Source organism: Gallinula chloropus (genome assembly GCF_964237585.1).
Source record: "Gallinula chloropus genome assembly, chromosome: 6".
Classification (NCBI taxonomy): Eukaryota; Metazoa; Chordata; class Aves; order Gruiformes; family Rallidae; genus Gallinula; species Gallinula chloropus.
The window spans coordinates 21,978,562-21,998,914 of NC_140091.1; the positions used below are offsets into that span (position 1 = coordinate 21,978,562).

The window sequence follows — 20,353 nt, forward strand, 5'->3', positions numbered from 1 at the left end:
TGTAAATTCTGATTTTTTGTTACAGTAAATCGCAGTTAATGCTCTGACCTGCTGGAGTACTGGTACTAGGGGAGTTAATACAGCTCTCACCCCTCAACACCTGAAATTTAGGGGGGGAGCAAGAGTGGGATTGCTGCCAGAGCCACGTTCAGTGGCAGGGCCCTTTCCCCGCAGAGGAGAGGTGACACTCACAGAAGCCTGGACTGGTAACCAGGAGGTAAAACAGGCGCTGTCAGGGTTGGTGTGGTGGGGTGAGAATGGGGGGGCTGGAGGAATGGCTTCTGCAAGGAGCAGCCAGCTGCTCTCTGCAGGCCCCACACAGCAAACACCAGCCGGCTCAAGGCCGGAGTCGCGGCTGACTAAGGCCGAGCCCATCAGCGATGATTACAGCACCTCTGGGAATCAGCAGCCGCTTTGTGCCCCAGAGAAGGGAGTGAGAAGGTGTGAGGAGCTGTGCAGGCACCAAGGGCAGGGATGGGGGGAGGAGGCGCCCCAGGTGCCACAGAGGAAGATGCCCCTGAGCCCCTGGAGAAACCCATGGTCGAACAGATGTCACCCTGGAGCCTGTGGAAATGGCAGAGACCCCACCTCCAGCACCATGCTGGAGCAGGGGGAGACAGATCAAAGACTAACCTTCACTGGAGCAGGACCTGCGGCCTGTGGAGAGTGCATCCAACCCACACCAACCAGAGCAGGTTTGGTGGGGCTTGCAACTCCATGGAGGACCAGGCTGGAGCAGTCTGGGCCTCAGAGACATTCTGTGATTTATGACTGCACCCGTAGCAGTGACCCACCCTGGGGCAGCTGGGGAAGAGCTGAAGCCCTGGGGAACAGGACTCGTCCAGGGAAGACTGTCTGCTGTGGGTGGGACCCCACGGTGCTACAGGGGAAAGGGGTGAGGAATGCCCTCCCCGGCTAAGAAGGAAAACAACTCATGAGAAACTGACCCAAACCCCATTCCCTGTGCCACACTGACTGCTCCCCAGAGCAGGCTGGAGGAAGAGGAATCCCCACCCCCCTGTGAGACAGCACTACCTACCCCCCCGCCCAGTTCACCATCCCCTGTTGCCCCCCAGTGAAGAAGACACAGACAGGGCACAGCACGCTGTGCATAGATTTCCCACGGTACCTTTAATGTGTTGGCAGCAGCAGCAAGCGGCCAGTGCGAGGTTTGGCACCAGGAGTTACATGTGCAGCTACACGTTAGACACCGAGTCACCCTAACCGATGCTTTGTCTGTGCGAGGAGAGAAAGGGAACTAAACTGTAGTACTATGAGCACAGAGGAAATCAAGTTACGTGTGTTCCACCACGCTGTAGTATTAGAAAAGTAAGCTGAACACTAACCCCAGGAGTGTTTCTGTGGCCAAGCAGCAAGAGCTTGAAACCCCCCAACCCAGAGAAGCCCCAAGGTGAAGTCTCCTTTACAAAGGTTTGCTCACCCCCGTGGCACAAACCCGCCCCACAGAAACCACCCGCTGCCTTCTGTCAGAGTAACAGGAGCCCAGGTCTCGTCCCAGCCTTGTTCTGTTCAGAGGCTCCATTCCAGCTAAGGCAAGTGCTGCATGCTGTGCTGAGTAACCAGGGAGCAGTGGAGGTCCAGCAGTTCTCTCATTCAGTCTCTACCACTGCCCAGGCTCTCTTTGCTTCCATAACCACTTGTCTGCCATTATCCACTGACATGACAAAATACTCTGCTGAGTATATAAAAACTGTTATAAAAAGGCAATCAGAAAAGATAAGGTATCGGCAGGCAGGTCAGCTTTTTTAATAAAAAAAATAGCCATTCTATCTATTTAAATAAGGCTTCTTGTTACAGGTTGTTCCAGTTACCGAAGGAAAACAAGGCCTGATGAAAACACCTCCCCTCCCCCCACAAAATCCTTCCACTTCCTGCCCTGAGCCCACGTCCTAGGGGAAAAGGCCTTTAATGTGCAAAGTGACAAATCAAACGCCACCTGGGAAGCTCGGGAAGTGATATGCCCAGTCTTGTTTCTCTCTCATTATCCTCAAAATCTTTTTCTTTTTCTTTTTTTTTTTTTTAAAAAAAAACAAACCAAAAACCCCAAAACAAACCACAAAGCACCCCCTAAACCAAGGTCCTAAATTACACAGACCCTTTCGGCGTGATATTCATCCCAAAACAAATATGTACAGCACATTAATATGCAATATGCAAAAGCTCTGCATTGCTGTCGGCAACGGCTACGCCCTCCCCAACCCTATTCACACATGTGTACCTCTACTACTGCACAATTACATCACTAAGCCTGTTAGTCTGAAAAGGGGATTTAATTCACTTAAAATGTGTAGATTTTGGTGTAGGGGCTCCACTCATTTGACTCTGGGTTGTAGACTTCAACTGTGTTCAGGAACTCGTTGCCATCAAATCCCCCAACTGCATAAATAGTGTTTGCCACTGTGGTAATGCCGGCGTTGCTCCGCGGAGTAGTCATGCTTCCCATCATCTTCCACTCATTCTTAGCGGGGTCGTACATCTCCATGCAGCTCACCGCATGGGAACCGTCAAAGCCGCCACCGACAAAGAGTTTTCCTGCCAAAGAGAAGCAGAGTGAACCTCGTGCTGCTGCGTGGCAGCCGTGTCCCCAGACCCGGTCTCGGCTCTGGGCTGGGGAACCTGGCACAATGAAAGGAACCTGGGCTTCCCAGCAGCAGCCTCAGCCTCGCTGCAGAGCTGAACCAGGCACCTCAGGGCTCGACATCATTCCAGCTGTTAGGAAGTTACTTCAGGAAGTGCACATTCAATCAGCTACAGTTCTGAAGTGGCAGGGCAATGTTTCGGAAAGAAAAGAGGCAGGAGGGGAAGAGGGACAGCCCAAAACCAACCCACACATTCAGGAGAGTAGCTGGTTATGGCGTTCAGTGAAATCGGGAGGCACAGCCAGGTTCCTCCCTGAAGCTTTGTATCCTGCTTTATATCCCGCTCACATCGTGGCTTAACACCAATCATCACACACAAGAGGCTTCTTAAGCCCGTGGAAGCCTACCATCACGGACAGCCACTCCAGCACCCCGCCGAGCCACATTCATGGGCGCAATCAGGGTCCAGGTGTTGTTCTCCGGATTGTAGCGCTCCACGCTGTTCAGGCAGTTCCAGGACTCTGCTCCCCCGATGATGTATAGATATCCCCCCAGCTCACACACTGCTGACTGGTGTCTCCCTGCAACCAGATGCCAGCAAACATTTGGGTCACACACTGACAGCACAGAGTTGTAGGGGTTGGAAGGGAGCTCCAGAGCTCATCAGGTCTAACCCCCCTGCCAAAGCCGGTTCCCTAGGACAGAGAGGTGTCCAGACAGGTCTGGAATATCTCCAGAGGAGGAGACTCCACAACCCCCTGGCCAGCCTGTCCCAGGGCTCCATCGCCCTCACTTTGCTGGTGCAGAACTTCATGGGCTCCAAAAACTCCGCAGCAGGTGAAGTTTCAGCAGGTTTTCTCTCTGGATTTAAGCCCACAGTCTTGCAACCGCCCTCTCCCCTCCCTTCCGAAGTAGCAGCACACTTACGGATATTAAGGGGAGCACAACTCGTCCAAGATTTTGTCACAGGATCAAACACATCACAGTTCTTCAGCCCCTTTTGGCCATATGGATCTGAACCACCAACAATGTACAGTTTTCCATTCAGGGCACAGACTCCTAGTCATACAGGAAAGGATGGTAAGAAGCTAGTAAATGAAGGAATGTAAGTCATAGCAGCAGTTGGACAGCAGTGGCTGCATTACCTGCATTGCAGCGATTGGTTCGCAGTTCTGGGACAGGAGTCCAGTCATCTATTTCAGGCTCATACATCTCTCCACAGCTCAAGTCATCTGAGTGTCCATTTGAGCCACCCACGACGTACAGCTGCCCCTACACGGAAAGAACAGAATACCCACTTCTCAACAACTCAAATCGTTGGCACCTTAGGGGTTGCTTAACTGTAGCTATGCATGTGCTGTTAGCATTTGGGAAGGTTTTCCTACTTTGTCCCCATCCCCCCCATCTACACAGTGTCACCTTCCACCTGATCACCACCCCCACACACCATTAAAACAGCCATCTGGAACCGAGCTCTTGGTGTTCTCATCGGTGCAATGAAAGTCCAAGTGTCCTTCTGCGGGTCGTAGCATTCCACCGTGCGCAAACACTCCTCTCTGTTGTATCCACCTAAAAGCAGGAGGTTAGAGGTTATCACACGCTTCGGCGTTTAAGGACACCACCCACCTGGCCCAAAGTGGGCTTTTACCTGCAGCGATGAGCTTGCCATTCAGTTCAGCCGTGCCCAGGCCAGACCGAGCATACTGCATGGGAGACATGGGCTTCTCGATGATGTCATTTGGCTGAAGCTCAAAGCTCAGGCTCTTCAGCAGTCGCGGGGTACTGGTGGGAGAGCTCTGCGGGCTGTTACGACCGTGCAGGAATATCACGCACAGCACACCATCCAGAACAGCCAGACACAGGTAGGTGTTACCTGGCGTCAGGAGAAAAGGAGAGACCACCGATATAACACAGGTTTGGAAGGAAGCCAGCCGGCCTCTTCCCACAATGCTTCTCCCCTTCCAACTGTGAAAGCTCCATTTCATAGTGAGGGGTTCCCAGCATTTGCTTAGTTACAGAACAATGAGCACGTCAGGCGATTACTGTAATGCTCAGAGGGCATAAGGCAGAGTCCTGTGAGGAGCCAGCCCCCAGCACGCACACAGCAGCCAGCACCACGCAGGGATCAGATCCTGTCTGTCTCCTTAGGGCTTCCCAGGTACGTGATGCACGCTGCGGGGTGCGGTGCGATTCCTGTTGGTATGGAATTGAGACATAAGCGATCCCCAGTTCGGCCCCACTGATACCCCACAAATTCCCAGGCCAACTGCATCGTGAGTAAGAAAAAGTGCTGCCACGTTTCCTGCAGATGCTGAAGGAGACCCCTGGGGAGTGAGAGACACAGCACCAAGCGCAGCTTTTAGACAAGGCCCTCCCCAGTTACTCACTTGAAGTTCTCTCTGAAGCAATGATTTTCCACTCGTGTTTAGGACTCTGAACAGCAGCATTTGGAGAAAGGCTTCCAGAGGAGCTGCTACTAATCTGCTTGTGATCATTCTCACGTGGTGGCTTCTTCTGCAAAATCAAAAGGCAGCTACAGAAACCTAGCCAGAGACTGCACCTCCTGCTACCTCTGCTTCTCCAAGCTAGTATGTTCAAAAGAACACTTGTTCTACTGCCTCTGCAGAGCATCATTTATAGCACACCTCTGTTACCAACAGAACATCTCACAACAGAGGCCAAACCCCATCCTACACCTCACATTTCACCCTCTGACCGCACCTTCACATCGCCTGACCAGAAGTCTAGCTCCAACTCCTATGGACCCTAGTCATTACTAGCAGGATTTTCCAATCCAAAGGACAACCTCCATCCATTTGGTGAGAACTGGTCTGCAAACCAAGAGCCTCTGCCTCTGGAACTTGAATTAATTAGATAACGCTGTTTGGAAGTGAATTAACTCTTCTCCTCATTCCCCAGAGACAAATTAATTTTCCCTCAGATCTTCTCTGTGCTCCAACTAGCTGCTGCTTGGATTTTACTCCCTCGATACTTCCCACTAACGGGAGATCTCTGCTTCTTTTTCTGCTTCAACTGAATTCATACCACAGCTTACATTATTCTGCCCAAGCCCCCCCCCCCCGAGTTTCACAAGTCAGCCTGCGCTCCACAGTTGGTTGGGTTGTTCAGGCTTTTCCTGAATCCCAAGAACCAAACACAAGAAGTTAACATCCCGCCTGCTCCCTGGAGCAGCCAGTTTGTGACCACAGCCCCAAGTCCACAGTGCTTGTACAGTTCCCCAGTCCTACCTCCACGGAAACTATCCTAAGCCTTCCGAATTACATCATCCAACTCACAGGCAACCTTATACAGAGCAGTTTGATTGCTCTACTCTGCTCACCATGAAAACCAATTCATCTGTGGATGGTGTTTTGGTTATTTCTGAACCTTCAGCCAACTACAAGCTCATTCTCTGATCCCTAAATTACCTCCACAGTCACAGAAATTACAAACTCAGGATTAAAGAGTTAAAATTTTTCTGGAACCATCACCTACAGGTCTGCTGGTGCTAATTCCCTCACCTGTTAAGAATTTCTCAAGTTGGCAATTCCTACCATCAGAAAGGATTTTGTAACAGTTGAGAACTCTGGGCCTTACATCTAAAAAATGAGCTTTTTGAACATTCACCTCTCAGCTGTCAAGCACAACAAGGAGTAGCAGCCAAAGGTGATGAAGGCTGCAAAGGCTTACTAACAACAGTTAAGAAACTGGAAAAATGAGCTGGCTTTTCCTTTTCTTCTCACTTCCACAATCTGTGCTCCCTCAGGATGGAGAGGGTTATGTAAAGAGCAGCTAAAAATTTAATAAATATCAGCACATTCCACGGTTACGAGTTAAAATACTACAATAAATTTGCTGAGAAGAAGATATAAACAGCCGTAATTTGTATAAAGTAAGTGATTAATTTACATCTATCAACCCCTGTTTAGGCTGTTTCCTGAACAGCCTCCATAGTGCTAAGCTCCACGTTCTGCAGGAGAATTGTGACATCTGGCTAGAACTAAACAAGCAATCATCTCAGGTACGAATACAGTGGAGCACCGGCTGTCTCTAGAGCAGACGTTTTCTCCTGTTGCTTTTCTAAACCTTTCTTGCACGTCACTAGTGTGGTGGAACAAAAGAAGTGGATGCTGGCAAGCTCAAGGATTAGGACTTATGTTGGGAACCTTTTCCCATAGCAAAATCTATCCAATGCGTAAGCCATTCTCCACGGCAAGCCAAGCAGACTGTGATGCTTTACAGCCTCCTGAATGTCTTTACAAAGACACCACTGACTTGCTACAGCTAGCTGACTGCTGTTCTACCTCCTCCTTCTAACAGCTTATGCTGTATTTTGCAGTCAAACCTCACACACTCCATTCTGCAAAGGCTATGTGAGTCTGTCTGCCGAAAGACCGGCAGCAGACCCAAAATCATCACCTCCAGCTGCTTCAAGACAGACACTTTCATCCCATATGTCTCCGTGAAAGCGACCGCTGCTTTCTCTGCTACGGTACGCAAGACTTCAGGTGTGCTGTAAACTGCTCCAGTCTATTGGGGGTTACCTCAGACTGTCTGCAATTTGTACCTGCACAAACTGAATGTGGTCATCATCACTGCCATACACCTCAGCCTGTCCATCTAGCAGATTTCCATCAAGCAGCTTGTGATCAGCTGAGTAGTACAGCGTTTGAACCTGCAAAAACAACAACAGAATACCCATGTGGCTACTGTCTCCAGCACTACTTAGCTACAAGGCAGATTGCAAAAGGCAGTCGCCAGCGTACTGCTTGTCATCTCATCTCAATCTAGCCGAATGACAAAACTAAAAGGAAGCAGATGTCATGGTGGCACATCTTCAAACACTGGATGAAGGATCCTTACTTTCTCAGCTTGAGAGAGATCTTCGTTTTCCAAGGCTTTCTACTGGTTTTCCAGCACAGAAACATTAGACAAGCAAGAGGCACATTAATTTGCAGGATTACACAAGTTCACAATCTCATGCAAGCATTTTCCTTATCCCCGAAACAAGTTTTCTGCTTTGAAAGATACATGTCATTTATCTCCATCCAAAAAAAGTTCAAGTGGACTCCAAGAGAAAGGTACGGGGAGGAGGGAAGACAACACAGAAAGTTCTGGAGGAAACTGTTGTCCACAACTTAACATCAGATGCAACTGTTTGAGTGAACTGCATCTGAATTTCAACACCATCAAAGCTTTTAAAACGAGTTATTCCAAATAACTGAGAAGAATAATAATTCCAATAAATTGAGAATATATGACAGTATCAACATGTACTTTTGCCTACACAAGTGTTTCTGAAGGTCTAATCGTGCTCGTAATAACAAACTGGGGAAACTTTGATTTTTCCATGGGATTTGGTAAACTCCATTTGCTCCGGCCAATTAAAAATTTAGACTCCCCGCTAATTTTTCCATTAAACACTGCCCAAGCTACATCTAATATTAGTATTCATGAGCAAAGCCATTTAATAACACACAACTTTTAAAAGAATGTATCCTGTAAAGGAGTAAGTAAACACCATTAAATCATCATCATCGTTCTCTGCCCACAGCGGATTTTCTTAGGAGAACTGGGGCAGGACTGCTGCTTCTGTACGTGTCAATACACTTGAGGTTTCTTCTTGGTTCTTCAGCCTTGGTATCCTAGTTTTGTTAATAAACCTATGGGGAGATAAATCAATGGGGAGGAACAACCATTAGAAGCTTTTTACCTACTTCACAATTACAAGCAAAACCTGCAAAGGAAAACATCAAGAATCTACCGGCAAGTTTCAGTACCACCTCCCCAATTCTAAAGCAAGGTACACGCCACTCTGAGGTTACTACAGCATGTAGTGAGCAAAAAAAGGAAAGCAGAAGACCAGACTGAACAGTTCATTCAGCTCACCTGAACACCCCCCCAGTTTCTCAGCTTAGGGGTACCTACAGTAAAATTTAAATTCTTTAGGGTCATAGTTAAAAAAAAGTGGAAGGAAAAAAAAAATTAAAAGAAAAAAGGGATCATCCTTCTTATTGACTTAAAAAAAAAATAATGTAACCCCATTTTCTTAAAGACTAACCTCTTCCATTAGGTCTTCCAGGCTGTCTCCATTCTCCCAGATGCTGCGCTGTACCCAGTTGATTACCTTTGTGTACAATTTGCCGTTGCTGGGTAGGCTGACATTGTCTTCCAGCATTACTTCAAGCTTGAATCAGAAGAGGAAAGGAGGATTTACTCTACAGGCATTACCTGTGCACAGCGAGCAGTACTCTCCCTTTACAGCAGAGTTAGAGAACGCCACTTGAGGAGCTTTCACCCTGTGTTCCTGAAACCTGGAAGCATGCTTACAGCCCACCACAGTTATCTCTGACGCTCAGGCAGGGTGACAGTACATATTCTCTATGGTTACAGGTCACAGAGTCAGAATTTTCATGTTGCTGGTGAGAGTCGACACAGCCTGTTTTACTACTCCCCAAAAGGAAGCTGTTATAGTTGCTCCTTGGGTTGCTTTTTGGAAATCGCGCCCCTGAAAGAAGCCTATAAACTTAAGCTAACCTTTAACCGTGGAAGTTTGAGGAATTCTTCCTGTTCTGAGATCTGTAAAAGGTGTTCCTGAATGTAGCCATCGATCCTGTTCAACAACCGCGAATCTCCCATGCAACTTGCAAAGTTTCGGTAAGAGATGCAGCTCTGAACATCCATCTTGGAGAGCAAGTAGTCACCACAGACCTTGTAAGGGAAAAGGCTGCATCTTAGTTTACAAGTAGGCAAGATGTCTACGTGTCCAAATTATCCAGCCCAGCACACAACTCCTGTGCTGTAACTGCAGAGGCGGCATGGTGACCTGAGAGAACCCTGCAGCACCAAGTTAACGCGACTGGAAGCAACACGTACTGATGTCGCCCAAATCAATACAGTGCTCATCAACATCTAGAGCAGCTCATCCACTGAGTACCTTTTCCACTGAATAATCATTTTTTGCCTCATTAACACCAAAAAGCATAATTGCTGTCAGCCTGGGAAAGCACAGTAACTTCCAGACGAGCTGAGAACTGTACCTGCTTAACTCTCTCCATCTTCAACTTCTTTGCTGCAGAGTATACATCTTTTACCAGTTCTTTATCAGCTTTTAACCTATTAAAGAAATAAACTTATCTTGGTTATTTTGATTTTTTTTTTTAAATTTAAAAAGTCCCTACTCTCTCTAGTTTCTATAACACTACTTACTGAGCAGTATAGGCATAATTCAACAGAACTTCAACAGCTTCTGGATTGAGGTCATCGAATTTAACGTGAGAAATCCCATGAGAATCACTGTCACTATTGAAGATTTCAAACAGGTAGGGACTGCAGCAAGCTAGCACTGCTCGGTGTGCCAACATCTCGTGCCCACATACCTTTATTTAAACACAAAGAATTCCACATGCTGGTAAGAAGTTTCTTAAAGTATGTTTGTATTTTAATAGTAAAAAGGTCTACACTCAAGTGAATGTCACAGTTCAATTTTTCAAATCAATAGTCTCAAATTTATATCAGAAAAAAACCCATTAGCATCGCTTCTCTCAAAGTATCTCTGATTTATTCCCAATCCCCGTCATCATCCCCCCCTGAAAAACCAGACTGCAAAATCTCATGCCTCACAATCACTGAGACACAGGGTATTAACACAGCACTAACAAAACCCCTCCGCATTTAATCACCATACTCAGGCTGGAAAAAGTTACCTGGAGGCGGACGTCACAGAACTGACCACTCTTACGTAAGGCATTTAGTTTGGCAACAGATGACTCAATGAAGTTTTCATCTTCAAACATCAAATATCCATTAGGAATCATTTTGGTGTTGGTCTGCCTGCAAGCAGAATGTGTGAAGTTTTGAGACACAACATTTTGCTTCAGTATAGAAATGCTATAAGCACACTGTCTGCAAACAAACATTCACAGAATCACAGGATGCTTTGGGTTGGAAGGGACCTCAAAGCCCATCTAGTTCCAACCCCTGCCATGGGCAGGGACACTCACTAGACCAAGTTGCCCAAAGCCCCATCCAACTCATCCTTGAACACCTCCAGGGATGGGGCTCCCACAGCCTCTCTGGGCACCCTGTGCCAGGGCCTCCCCAACAAAAGCCTAGAAGAACGCTCCTGTTGATGAGAACACATCGACAACGGTACTTTGGATTGACCAGATTTACGATTTTCTAAGACCAAGGCCATAATTTTCAACTTTTAACTTATCTGCATCACTTCAGCAGGTACCAATTCCAAAACCACATGCTGAACATACACTCTCTCTCTAGGAGCAAGGTGGACGACCACCAGATGACACAGGTAGCTTTACTCCCCTCTATAACAATTGGATTTGGCACAATTTTCTGCCCACTCCAACAGCTCTGTCATACTGGTCAGCCTCACTTTTTGCAAAAATAAGAACTGATAATTTAAAGTAACTCATGCAGTGGGACAGGTATATAAATAATTTTTTGTTTACTTTTGTAAGTAAGGAAATATTTTGGAGCACCTGGAAGTCGTGGAAGAACATCAGCACCAACAAACCAGACGGAATTAAACACATTCCCAAGAACCACCGTGTATTTTAAATCATCATGAAGCTAAAACATCCTCTCCTGGAGATGTGACCCATATACAAGCATGCCACCTCAGGTAAACTGGACCAAGGCTGGAAAAGTAACTTCAGGAAACTAACTTCTGAATTTGGCAGCTATTCTATAGCTTGTTTAACTGACTCTTTAGTCCACTGATTTTCAGTTAAGCACTTTTAGGAGAAGTCTGCTTTCCAAATAGGAAGCTAATTAAAAAAATACTAAAATATGACCCCAAAGTATCCTAATGAATTTCAAATAATAATTTTTTAGAAATGTAGTAATATTTGAGTTGCTACTACACAAAAGCATACTTTCCTTGATAATTTGTGAGAAAAGAATATGGGGGATGCTACTAATGTTACCCGCTACAACCCATATTTGCATCTCGACTTAAAGAAAATTCTAAAGATCAGCATGAACAAGAACCCCTCCCAAAACAGAAAGAGCAAATAGCAAAAAATCAGTAATAAAAACAGCAAGCCCCCCCAAGTAATTCCAGTGTTAAGATCCTAAACTGGCAATAATTATCTTTGTAAGAAAGATCATTACTTACTCGTGTACGCGTTCATTTGTTGTGTTTTATTAAAAAAAAGGACAAGGTTTTAATACTTCTCCTGAAATCTGGTGACTTTAACTAGATATCTAACAGTATCAACTTACCTAGCAAATATATTACTGTGAATTTTTAACTGGGAGATCTTAAAATAATCCAATGGTATCACGTGTTAAACCAGAGCACTTCAGTATCGTCTGGTAGGGAAGATGCTTGTTGAAATGCAAAAGTAGACGTGTCTTTGCAGGTGCAATATGGGTTCCAAAACTATCAGGCTTGAAGATGATGTAATAAAGTCCTTAAGAGCTATAGACATGAATTTCTTCTGTGATAATCATGCATCATAATCTGCAATAAAGGAGAAATTATCAAGTGAGGGCAGTGGACAGCACTATCACAGGTTTCAAATGAAGCTTTAATAACATCTTAAAGTAGAAGCTCCAGACCCAAACAAGTTTCCCTTTACAGAAAGAAAACAGCCTGAAAGATTCCATCCTGACACCAAAGTGTTCTGAGGCTATCGACAACATCAATGTTTATACCCAGGGAGACAAGACAGTGGCTAATTCAGTGCTTAGAGGAAAAGCTAGAACAGGAGAATCCCATTTTTAGTCATTCCCTTACCGGCTCTAACCTTCCACACTTCTTATATCTAGAGCACTATTGCTTGATTACACAAGTAGGCAGCTATTAAGTAAGAAAACAAGAATTACTACATTTTTAAAAAGAAACCAATCCACTTGCCTCCTACCTTTTGCTTTTCCTGTACTCATCTACTTATATCCTTCTTCTACTGAACGCCTAAAATGAACTGAAGACGGATCAAGGACATCTCTGAAATGACTGGGCATGTCTCCAGCCTTCGGTACTTCCAAAAAAATTATACAGTCAGAAATGGCGATTTCAATGCAAATTCCTTAAAAAGAGTCTCTGCTCCCCTGCCAACAGAATCGGTGAAGTTGTGGCCAAGCTCTGCACTGGCAGTGCAGACTGGGGTAGCTTTGCTGGGATTCTGCACCCGAGCGAGCTGTTTATGCTCTGCTTTTCTGGGGAGGGGATAAGGGGAGGAGGAGCAGCAGGGAGGGAACAGGCAATGAACACCCACACTGGAACTTTCCATGACCCTGATGCCACCTCAGGAAAACATCAATCACTTCATCCACTTGACTTCCCACCACAGTTCCAAAACTATTTCTGTAGCTACAGATTAAATGCCACACTGGGAATCAGGTTCACCTAAAAACACGTGCAGCTCGTTTCTCCTCATCAAAAATTAAAAGTCACCAAGATGGTAGGGACAAGAGCCTAGTGACCGTACTGCCGGGACAGCACCCACACAGGCATTGCTTGGGCAGGAGCTGTACCTCCCTGGGTCTCTCTCAGACCAGCAAGGTGCATCATCCCACAACACATGTGTTCCACGGGAGAACTGCTCCCATCCTTAGCAGCTCCTTGCAACCCAGAGACACGGTATTTCAGCCAGCCGTAGAGACAATTAGTGTTAATTAAGTTAGGCTACTACAGAAGTCACATACAGAGTGGCAGCAGTGTCTATAATGCGGCACCCCTGAACACAGGGAGGGCTAAGGGAACAGCAGTACCTGTGCTATGACATCACACCCTGCTAGGAAAAGATGTCCATGGACTAAATGTACGTTGGTTTATAAGTGTACAGGCACATTATGAAACAGAACCCAAGCTCTATGTGCTATTAGTTCACTAACTTTCTGGAAGCCAGCGCTCCCTCTCCTGTTGGTACAGCTAGTATAACCATGGGGGTTTCTAACACACACAAAATGTTTCCACTTCAAACTTTCTGGTTTCAAAGACAGAGGTATTATTTCAATACAAGTGTTGCTACAAATTAACTCATCAGAAGTTACAAGCAGGTATTAAAGTTATGCTTCAAGTCTCTCCACAACAGAACTATCACTACAGAAACATGACTTTGTTATTTCAGATTTTACACCTGCTGTCTCAGCTGTGGACAGGGTGGTCAGGCTTACCCAGCCAAATGCAAACTACAGCGGGTGTTTAGAAAAGGAAAGCCAAGGGAGACGAGCTCCAAGGTCCAGGCAGAAGCAGCACTGGGCGACCCGTGCAGTGTCAGCCCGCTTTGGTGAGAAGCCTGGGACCAACCCAGTCACCACCTGCTTGGTTCTGAGCAGAAAGTGACACATCACACATCCGATTATCCACCCTGCTCAGGCCAGTTTCAAACCAGCTTCTCCTCACCTGCCAGCTCTCTCCAGGAAGCGTGGCTGCTAACTAGGTACAGCTCTGTACCTACCAAAGCACACTGAATGCACGCTGCAACCATGGTTCCAACAGGCTGCTGGTCTGCTCACACATCACATCACGCATTTCCCCATGCAATATTCATTGTGGTTGCTGTTAACCACCAATACCCATGCTCTGGGGAGACTTCGAGTTACACTACAACTATTCAAACAGTTTCAAATAAATTCCAGAATCATCCTCACTCAGTTTGCATCTCTGGGCATGTCTTGCCATGTTCTGCTCTAACGGAAGAACTGAATTTCAAGTGCAGCATTTCAACTTTGTCTGATGCTTATGACCTTCAAGACCTATAAAGGACATCCAAATAATTCTGGCTTGAAATGGAAGACTTGTCTTTTAAAGTCCTCCACTGTGCTTGAGGTCTGAACAATGCACCTCACAGTATTATGCCATCTGAATATCTATGAATTCAAATGTCTTAATTATTGCTGCAAAGTTTCAATGCTGTGTGTGTGACCCCTGGCTAATCATAGAATCACAGAATGACATGGGTTGGAAGGGACCCCAAGGCTCACAGAGCTCCAACCACCTGCCACAGGCAGGGACACCAACCTCCAGGCCTGGAGCTACACAAGGTTGCCCAAGGCCCCATCCAGCCTGGCCCTGAACACTTGCAAGGATGGGGCATCAACCCCCTCTGGGCAGCCCCTTCCAGTCCCTCACCACTCTCTCTGTAAAAAACTTCCCCCCAATATCTAATTTAAACCTTCCTTCCTTTAGCTTTAATCCATTCCCCCTTGTCCTGCCATTGTCTACCCTGTTACTCCTGGAAATGGCATTAAGCAGCACTGCTATCCTCAGGGCTTTCTGCATGCTTTTTGGTCGGGTATACTACTGCCAGAACAAAAACCAAAATCCAATGAAAGCTAAGAATGCTGCAGTTTCTGCATTAAAGGTTATAAACAGGTCCTGCAAACAAGTTCCTTTCAAAAATTATTTTAAGCTAAATGCAAAGTTATTTAGAAGATAACCTTGTTGTTCCCTTTATTCCCCCTTGCTTACACTCCTAGCTCACACCACCAAGAACTGTCAGTAGCTGGGTTGGTTTTTTTTTTCTAATTTTCCAGGACTTTGAAGTATTTAGACCAAGTGTGATGTTCACATATCACTGCCAACTAGGCAAGAGGTCCGATGCCTCTGAAATGATTTCTATTCAAGCACCATCAAAATGTGATTATTTACAGGTTAAAGCTATAGAACTGGCATTCCAGAATGGGAATACCACATTTGGAAAAATTCCTGCTTGAGCAGACCTATTTCCTGCACATATTTTTAAAGCAAAGCAAAAAGTGATAGGTAAACTCTGTACTTCCCTCTAGTTTTGACATTAAAGATCCATACTGGTGCTGAGCCCATCAGCTCCACCTCTGATCAAGTGCTGATCACACTAGGTGTAATTCCACAGAGGCCTGAGACAGGCCATGAATCATTCCCACGCTGTGCCCCAGTGACATGGCTGTACCCAAACAGAAGAACAACAGTACCCAACTGTCTGCCCAGTTGCTCATTTACCCATAACTGTGTTTTACAATCGTGTTTCACACTGTCACGCATATGCAGAGCTTTTCATTTGCTATGTATACCTGCCACTGGGCCATGAAAGACTCACAGTTTGTAACAAACTCCAGGGATGAATTTGCTACATGTACCTGAGCCCAGAAGAGACACTGCCCCCTCTGGAACTCACCTTGCCATTTCTCTGTGGATACACTTAAAGATGTGCCTAAGACGACTCACCTAAATAACGATACTAAGTCTTCTTGCCCTTCACCACACTATCCTCTTACATGCACCTTGCAAACGCAAACACTACTGAAATATGATTAGCTCAGTTACAAGAGCAAATAAATGTCACAATTGACACATTTTCAATTGCTAATTGTGTTTAGAATTCAGGATCTGTCCATTCCAAGCTTTTTTTTCAAACACTTGTTCCCTCAAACATCTGAAAAAACTGCAGCATGATTCCTGCTGAATTTCTCCAAGATCTAAAACCAGTTATCCAAAAACTGTCTGGTACAAAGCTACTTTCAGAGGATGCATGAGCTGTGGTCTCAGGCAGGGTACCAGAGTCTCCTACCTAGGCAAAAGTCACCTTACCCATGACCTAACACCACAGGTAGTACTCATCTTTCCACCCACCTGAGAGCTCCTACCTTAGCTCCACCCCGTTGGTACTTTCCACGTGCTAGTTCATTTAAACAGCAAGCAAAGGCCTTGTTTAGTGCTCATTTTTCATCAGGTTACTGTTCAACCCACCAGTAAAACACTAACTTGGGGGAAGATACTTTTTAATCATTTCATTTTAAGTCAACACTTGTTGATACAATGATGGACACTTGATTTAGCTGCTATGGGCTTCCTGGCTTTTCACAGTGTAGGTTAGAAGAAATATAGGTCACACCTGTGACTACTCAAGAGTCCATTAACCTGTACCAGAAAACAAAACCAGATGCCTTCAAAAATTTCCTTTCCTACATTAGCATTTGTTTATGGTTAACACACACAATCTTTTCATGTCTGGGTTTGCATTTGGGCAAAGTATCACAGACCAAGACAGTTCACACCACTAAACAGGCTCAGTTTCTGTGCACCAGGAAGTTAAAAATGGGAGCCACAGAATTTGTATCATTTTGGTTTGCATATTTACTTCCTAGTTGTTTTGCACTTAAGATTTCATCTCATCGAGAACTGTGACTCCCAAACAAAATCGTTCTATTTTATTCCTCTTCACTTGCAAATCCACCTCAGCTGTGCTCCCATCCCCACAGTGAGAGAATATTTGCTGTCATCAGCTAAGAATTGAAGGGGAAGGAAGAAATACTGAGCACTTTCCAAAAGCTTTTACATGCAGCCCAAGAAGGTGTAATACTTGGACTGTCCTCTACAGAGAACAAGCCTAGAGAGCTCTTTTAAGCAGACATGTACGTACGTAGACTTAAAAAACATATGAGAAGCAGTTTTTACACTTGAATGTTAGTGCTCTTCCAACTTGAACCCTCGGCTGTGACACACCAGTTGCCTGCCCAGTCAGTCCTCGCTTCCAAGGCTGTGCCCCACACTTTTGATACACTGTTCCACAGAGTCTTAGCACTGGTCCTTACATCACAGAATCACAAGGTTGGAAAAGACCTTCAAGATCATCAAGTCCAACTCTTCCTGTCCTATGCTAACCCATATCCCTGAGCACCTCATGCAGGGAAGGTGATTCAAACCCCTCCCTGGGCAGCCTGCTCCAGGCCCTGACAACTCTTTTGGTGAAAAGTGTTTTCCTAACATCTAATCTGAACCTGCCCTGGCACAGCTTGAGGCTGTTCCCCCTTGTCCTATCTCCTCTCATACCATCCACACTAGTTCTGTTTTTCCTCTTCTTTTTTCACCACCTTATACCTTTTCTGTTGTTGTCACCATCTTTACGCCTCTTTTTCTATCTTCTGCCTCACATGTCCTCTTAAAAATCCATCAATCTTTAATCTTCAAAAGCTATTTCCTTTTCCCCTCCACATGTGTTTCTTTTTTCTAGTAACACACCTTCCACAGTGCTTTAAACATCTCTCAAAAGAGCAAACTGGCAGGTTTTTTGTTTGCATGTTCCTGTTGTCTCCCACCCACCCCACCACACCCATTCAGACCAGCTTTTGCCTTTCTTACCATCACCTCCTGCTCAAGTTGAGGAAAATATCAGACCTATTTAAAAGTAGCCAAAAGTACTGCTTCCTAACTGGAAAGCATCCCAAGTGTTGTTCCAGGAGTTAGGCTTGTGGCTACAAAAATCCGCTTTCTAAAATTAAACCAACGCCACCATCAAAGCACCACATCCTGCTTGGTTTCTTACTTTGCAGATCCGCAACAGAAGAGAATAAACGGTGGTGTTTACACACCTATCACTGGAAACAAAAAAAAATCCCCAAAACCAAGCCAACCACCCCTCTTCTTCACAAACCACAACAGAAAAGGAGTGTGACACGATACTGAATTTCCACGAGCTTCTAATGAGAGTCTGGAAGAGTCCTTCTTCTCAGTAAATAACCCTGATGCCCTGCCTCTCACTTCATCAACATTTTTCCGCCCTGCGTTCTTCCACCAGTTCAGCTGCTATGCCTACGGGAATCCTGTGTGAAGGGACAGCGAAGCTGCCAACACCAAGCTATTTTCTACCCCTGAAAAATTCTCCAGGGCTGCTGGAAATCTGTGCGCAGGAGGGTGATGCTGAACTTCACCTCCACCGCAAAACCTCTTCGGGTCAGCCAAACTCCTCACCCCTCCCCAGCAGCACCAAGGCGGGCTGACAGCCGCTCTTTTCACCGCGCTATCTCCCGTTTCCCAGAACTGGTACAGAGGACAGGGAGGGCCATGACACCGGCTGTCAGCACATGTGCTTCGGCCCGGAGCGGCTGGTTTCTTCACCCAAAGCCTAGGGATTCACTGGCTCCCCCCCGCCCCGCCGGTGTAAGGAGCCGCTACAGGGCTGCGACGCTGGCAGAGGCGGGCAGGCGCCGCCTGACCTTGGAGCGATATCCACCCCCGGGGCAGCCTCTGGTTTCCGGCGCCGGGGGCTACGCGACGTCCCCGCCGGCCGCCGGTGCCCGGGCCGCGCCGCCGAGCCCCGCTCCGCGGGAGGAGGGAGCCCGACCCCGGGCCGTCTGCACAACTTCGCCTCCACGAGTGTGGCGGCTCGGGAGATTCGGCCAGCCCCAGAGAAACCGCCCCCGAACAGGCGGCGGTTGGCCGCGGAGCCAGAGGGGCTCTTGCGCCTGCGGCCGGGGGCGCGGGAGGAGAGCGCCCGATGGGCCCGGCCCGCCGCCACCCCCAGCGCCGAGCCGGGAACAAAGAGCGACGGGGCCGGCCCAGCCGCCCCCATCTCGTGGTCTCTGCGCCCAGACACCACCACCACCACCCCCCCGCCCCCCGGCCTTCCCGCCACGCCACCGCCCTTCCCTTCACAGCCGGCGCGGGACGCTCCTGGGCAGCCCGCCCGGGACGTCCCGCCGCCGGGGCCCGGCCGTACCTGGTGCCTCTTAGCGCAGACGATGCCGTTCATATTGGGAGCCTCCAGGCTGAGGGGGAAGCCGACGCGGAGACGCAGTCCCAGCCCGCCGAGAAGAGGAAGCGGAGGGCGCAAAGGGGAGCGGAGGGAGTAAGGAGAGCGAGGCGAGGGGGCGGGCTGAGGTGAGGCGCTGCCGAGGGAAGAGGGGAGCGAGAAGGAGAGAGGTGGGTGAGCGGCGAGAGCCAAGCGAAGGCAAGAGATCCGCCGCGGAAAGACGGTAACTCCCCACGCCCCAGCGCGGGTGCGGCACTGCGCTCTGTAACCCTCCGCCTCCAAGGGGGCGGGAAGGGGACGGCGCTGAGGCGGCGACAGCGCCTCGCCGAGAAACAAGTCCGGCCGCCGGCCTTGCTGTGAGGGCGGGAAGGAGGCAGCGGCTGAGGGGAGCGGGGGAAGCTGGGCAGACCTGGCCCTGCCCTGCCGCCTTCCTGCGAGCAGCAGCAGCAGCTGCTGGTTGCTCGCAACCCTCAGCCGCAAGCTCGCCTGCCTCAGTAATAGCATTGCTATTTTCTTAAGCCCGCTGTGGCCTTTTCCCGCAGCGATGGCTCACTCTCTTCTCTGGGATCTGTATTTCAAGGTGGTGTATTTATTTAACCAAAAAAGAAATTAAAAAATCTGGTATTTAATGCTGGAAACTCCCTGGCGCCGGTTGGGTGCATGCGGGCGGCCAGGCTGTGCTTCATCCCGCCTCAGGCCCCAGCGTCCGGAGTTGTTCTGGGAAAAGCATTTTCCCATCTGTGGGAGAAGCATCTCCCCCTGCTTTTCACACTAAACCCTGCCTTGCCAGGCAAAGTAGTTCTAAAACATCGCTGCTGATAAATGAGGGGTGTTTGAAGTCCTGTCTGTTTGTTATGTGTTTGCATGCTAGATAGTGTAATGGGTTTCTGATTCACGGCTGGGCCCCTGAGTGCTGCTGCGATACCATAATAAATAAAACATGGAGCTGGGTGAAGCCTGAGCTTGCTTGATTTCTGATTTAAAACACCAAGGGCAGATGGAAGGCAGGGATATGCCTACTGCTTTCTCCTTTTTGAGAGGCCACCTTGGTCAGAAGCTAGGAAACCTGTAAGGGATACGTTAGATACAGCTTCGGTGTCTCCGAGGTGTATGACATGGTAATACTACGTAATTACATATTCTCTTACGTTACTCCAGAATCTCAGTGGAGAAGCAAGTTTCAAAACACTGACGTGGGACGGCTCTGAGGTTTTGAGCAGAAAGCACTTCAAAGTGCTGAACGTAATGGTCTTGTTGCATCAGAAGTGAGTG

The 20,353-nt window shown here is 47.4% G+C and overlaps 1 protein-coding gene across 2 annotated transcripts; it reads right to left on the bottom strand.

Moving 5' to 3' along the window:
• Positions 1-1,112: 1,112 nt before the first annotated feature.
• On the bottom strand, positions 1,113-19,298 carry IVNS1ABP (influenza virus NS1A binding protein). 2 transcript variants are annotated; one of them, XM_084266536.1, is made up of 15 exons: positions 19,049-19,298; positions 11,847-12,087; positions 10,307-10,433; positions 9,810-9,979; positions 9,641-9,716; positions 9,138-9,311; positions 8,662-8,787; positions 7,168-7,275; positions 4,988-5,114; positions 4,249-4,473; positions 4,048-4,169; positions 3,746-3,872; positions 3,528-3,659; positions 3,008-3,181; positions 1,113-2,553 (listed from the first exon to the last, which is right to left on the bottom strand). In XM_084266536.1, the coding sequence occupies exons 3-15, from the start codon at positions 10,415-10,417 to the stop codon at positions 2,300-2,302; spliced, it is 1,926 nt and encodes a 641-aa protein (XP_084122662.1). In that variant the 5' UTR covers positions 10,418-10,433; positions 11,847-12,087; positions 19,049-19,298; the 3' UTR covers positions 1,113-2,299. The 2 variants fall into 2 exon arrangements, with proteins under 2 accessions (XP_084122662.1, XP_084122661.1); XM_084266535.1 differs by lacking the exon at positions 19,049-19,298 and adding an exon at positions 12,491-12,750.
• Positions 19,299-20,353: the final 1,055 nt, after the last annotated feature.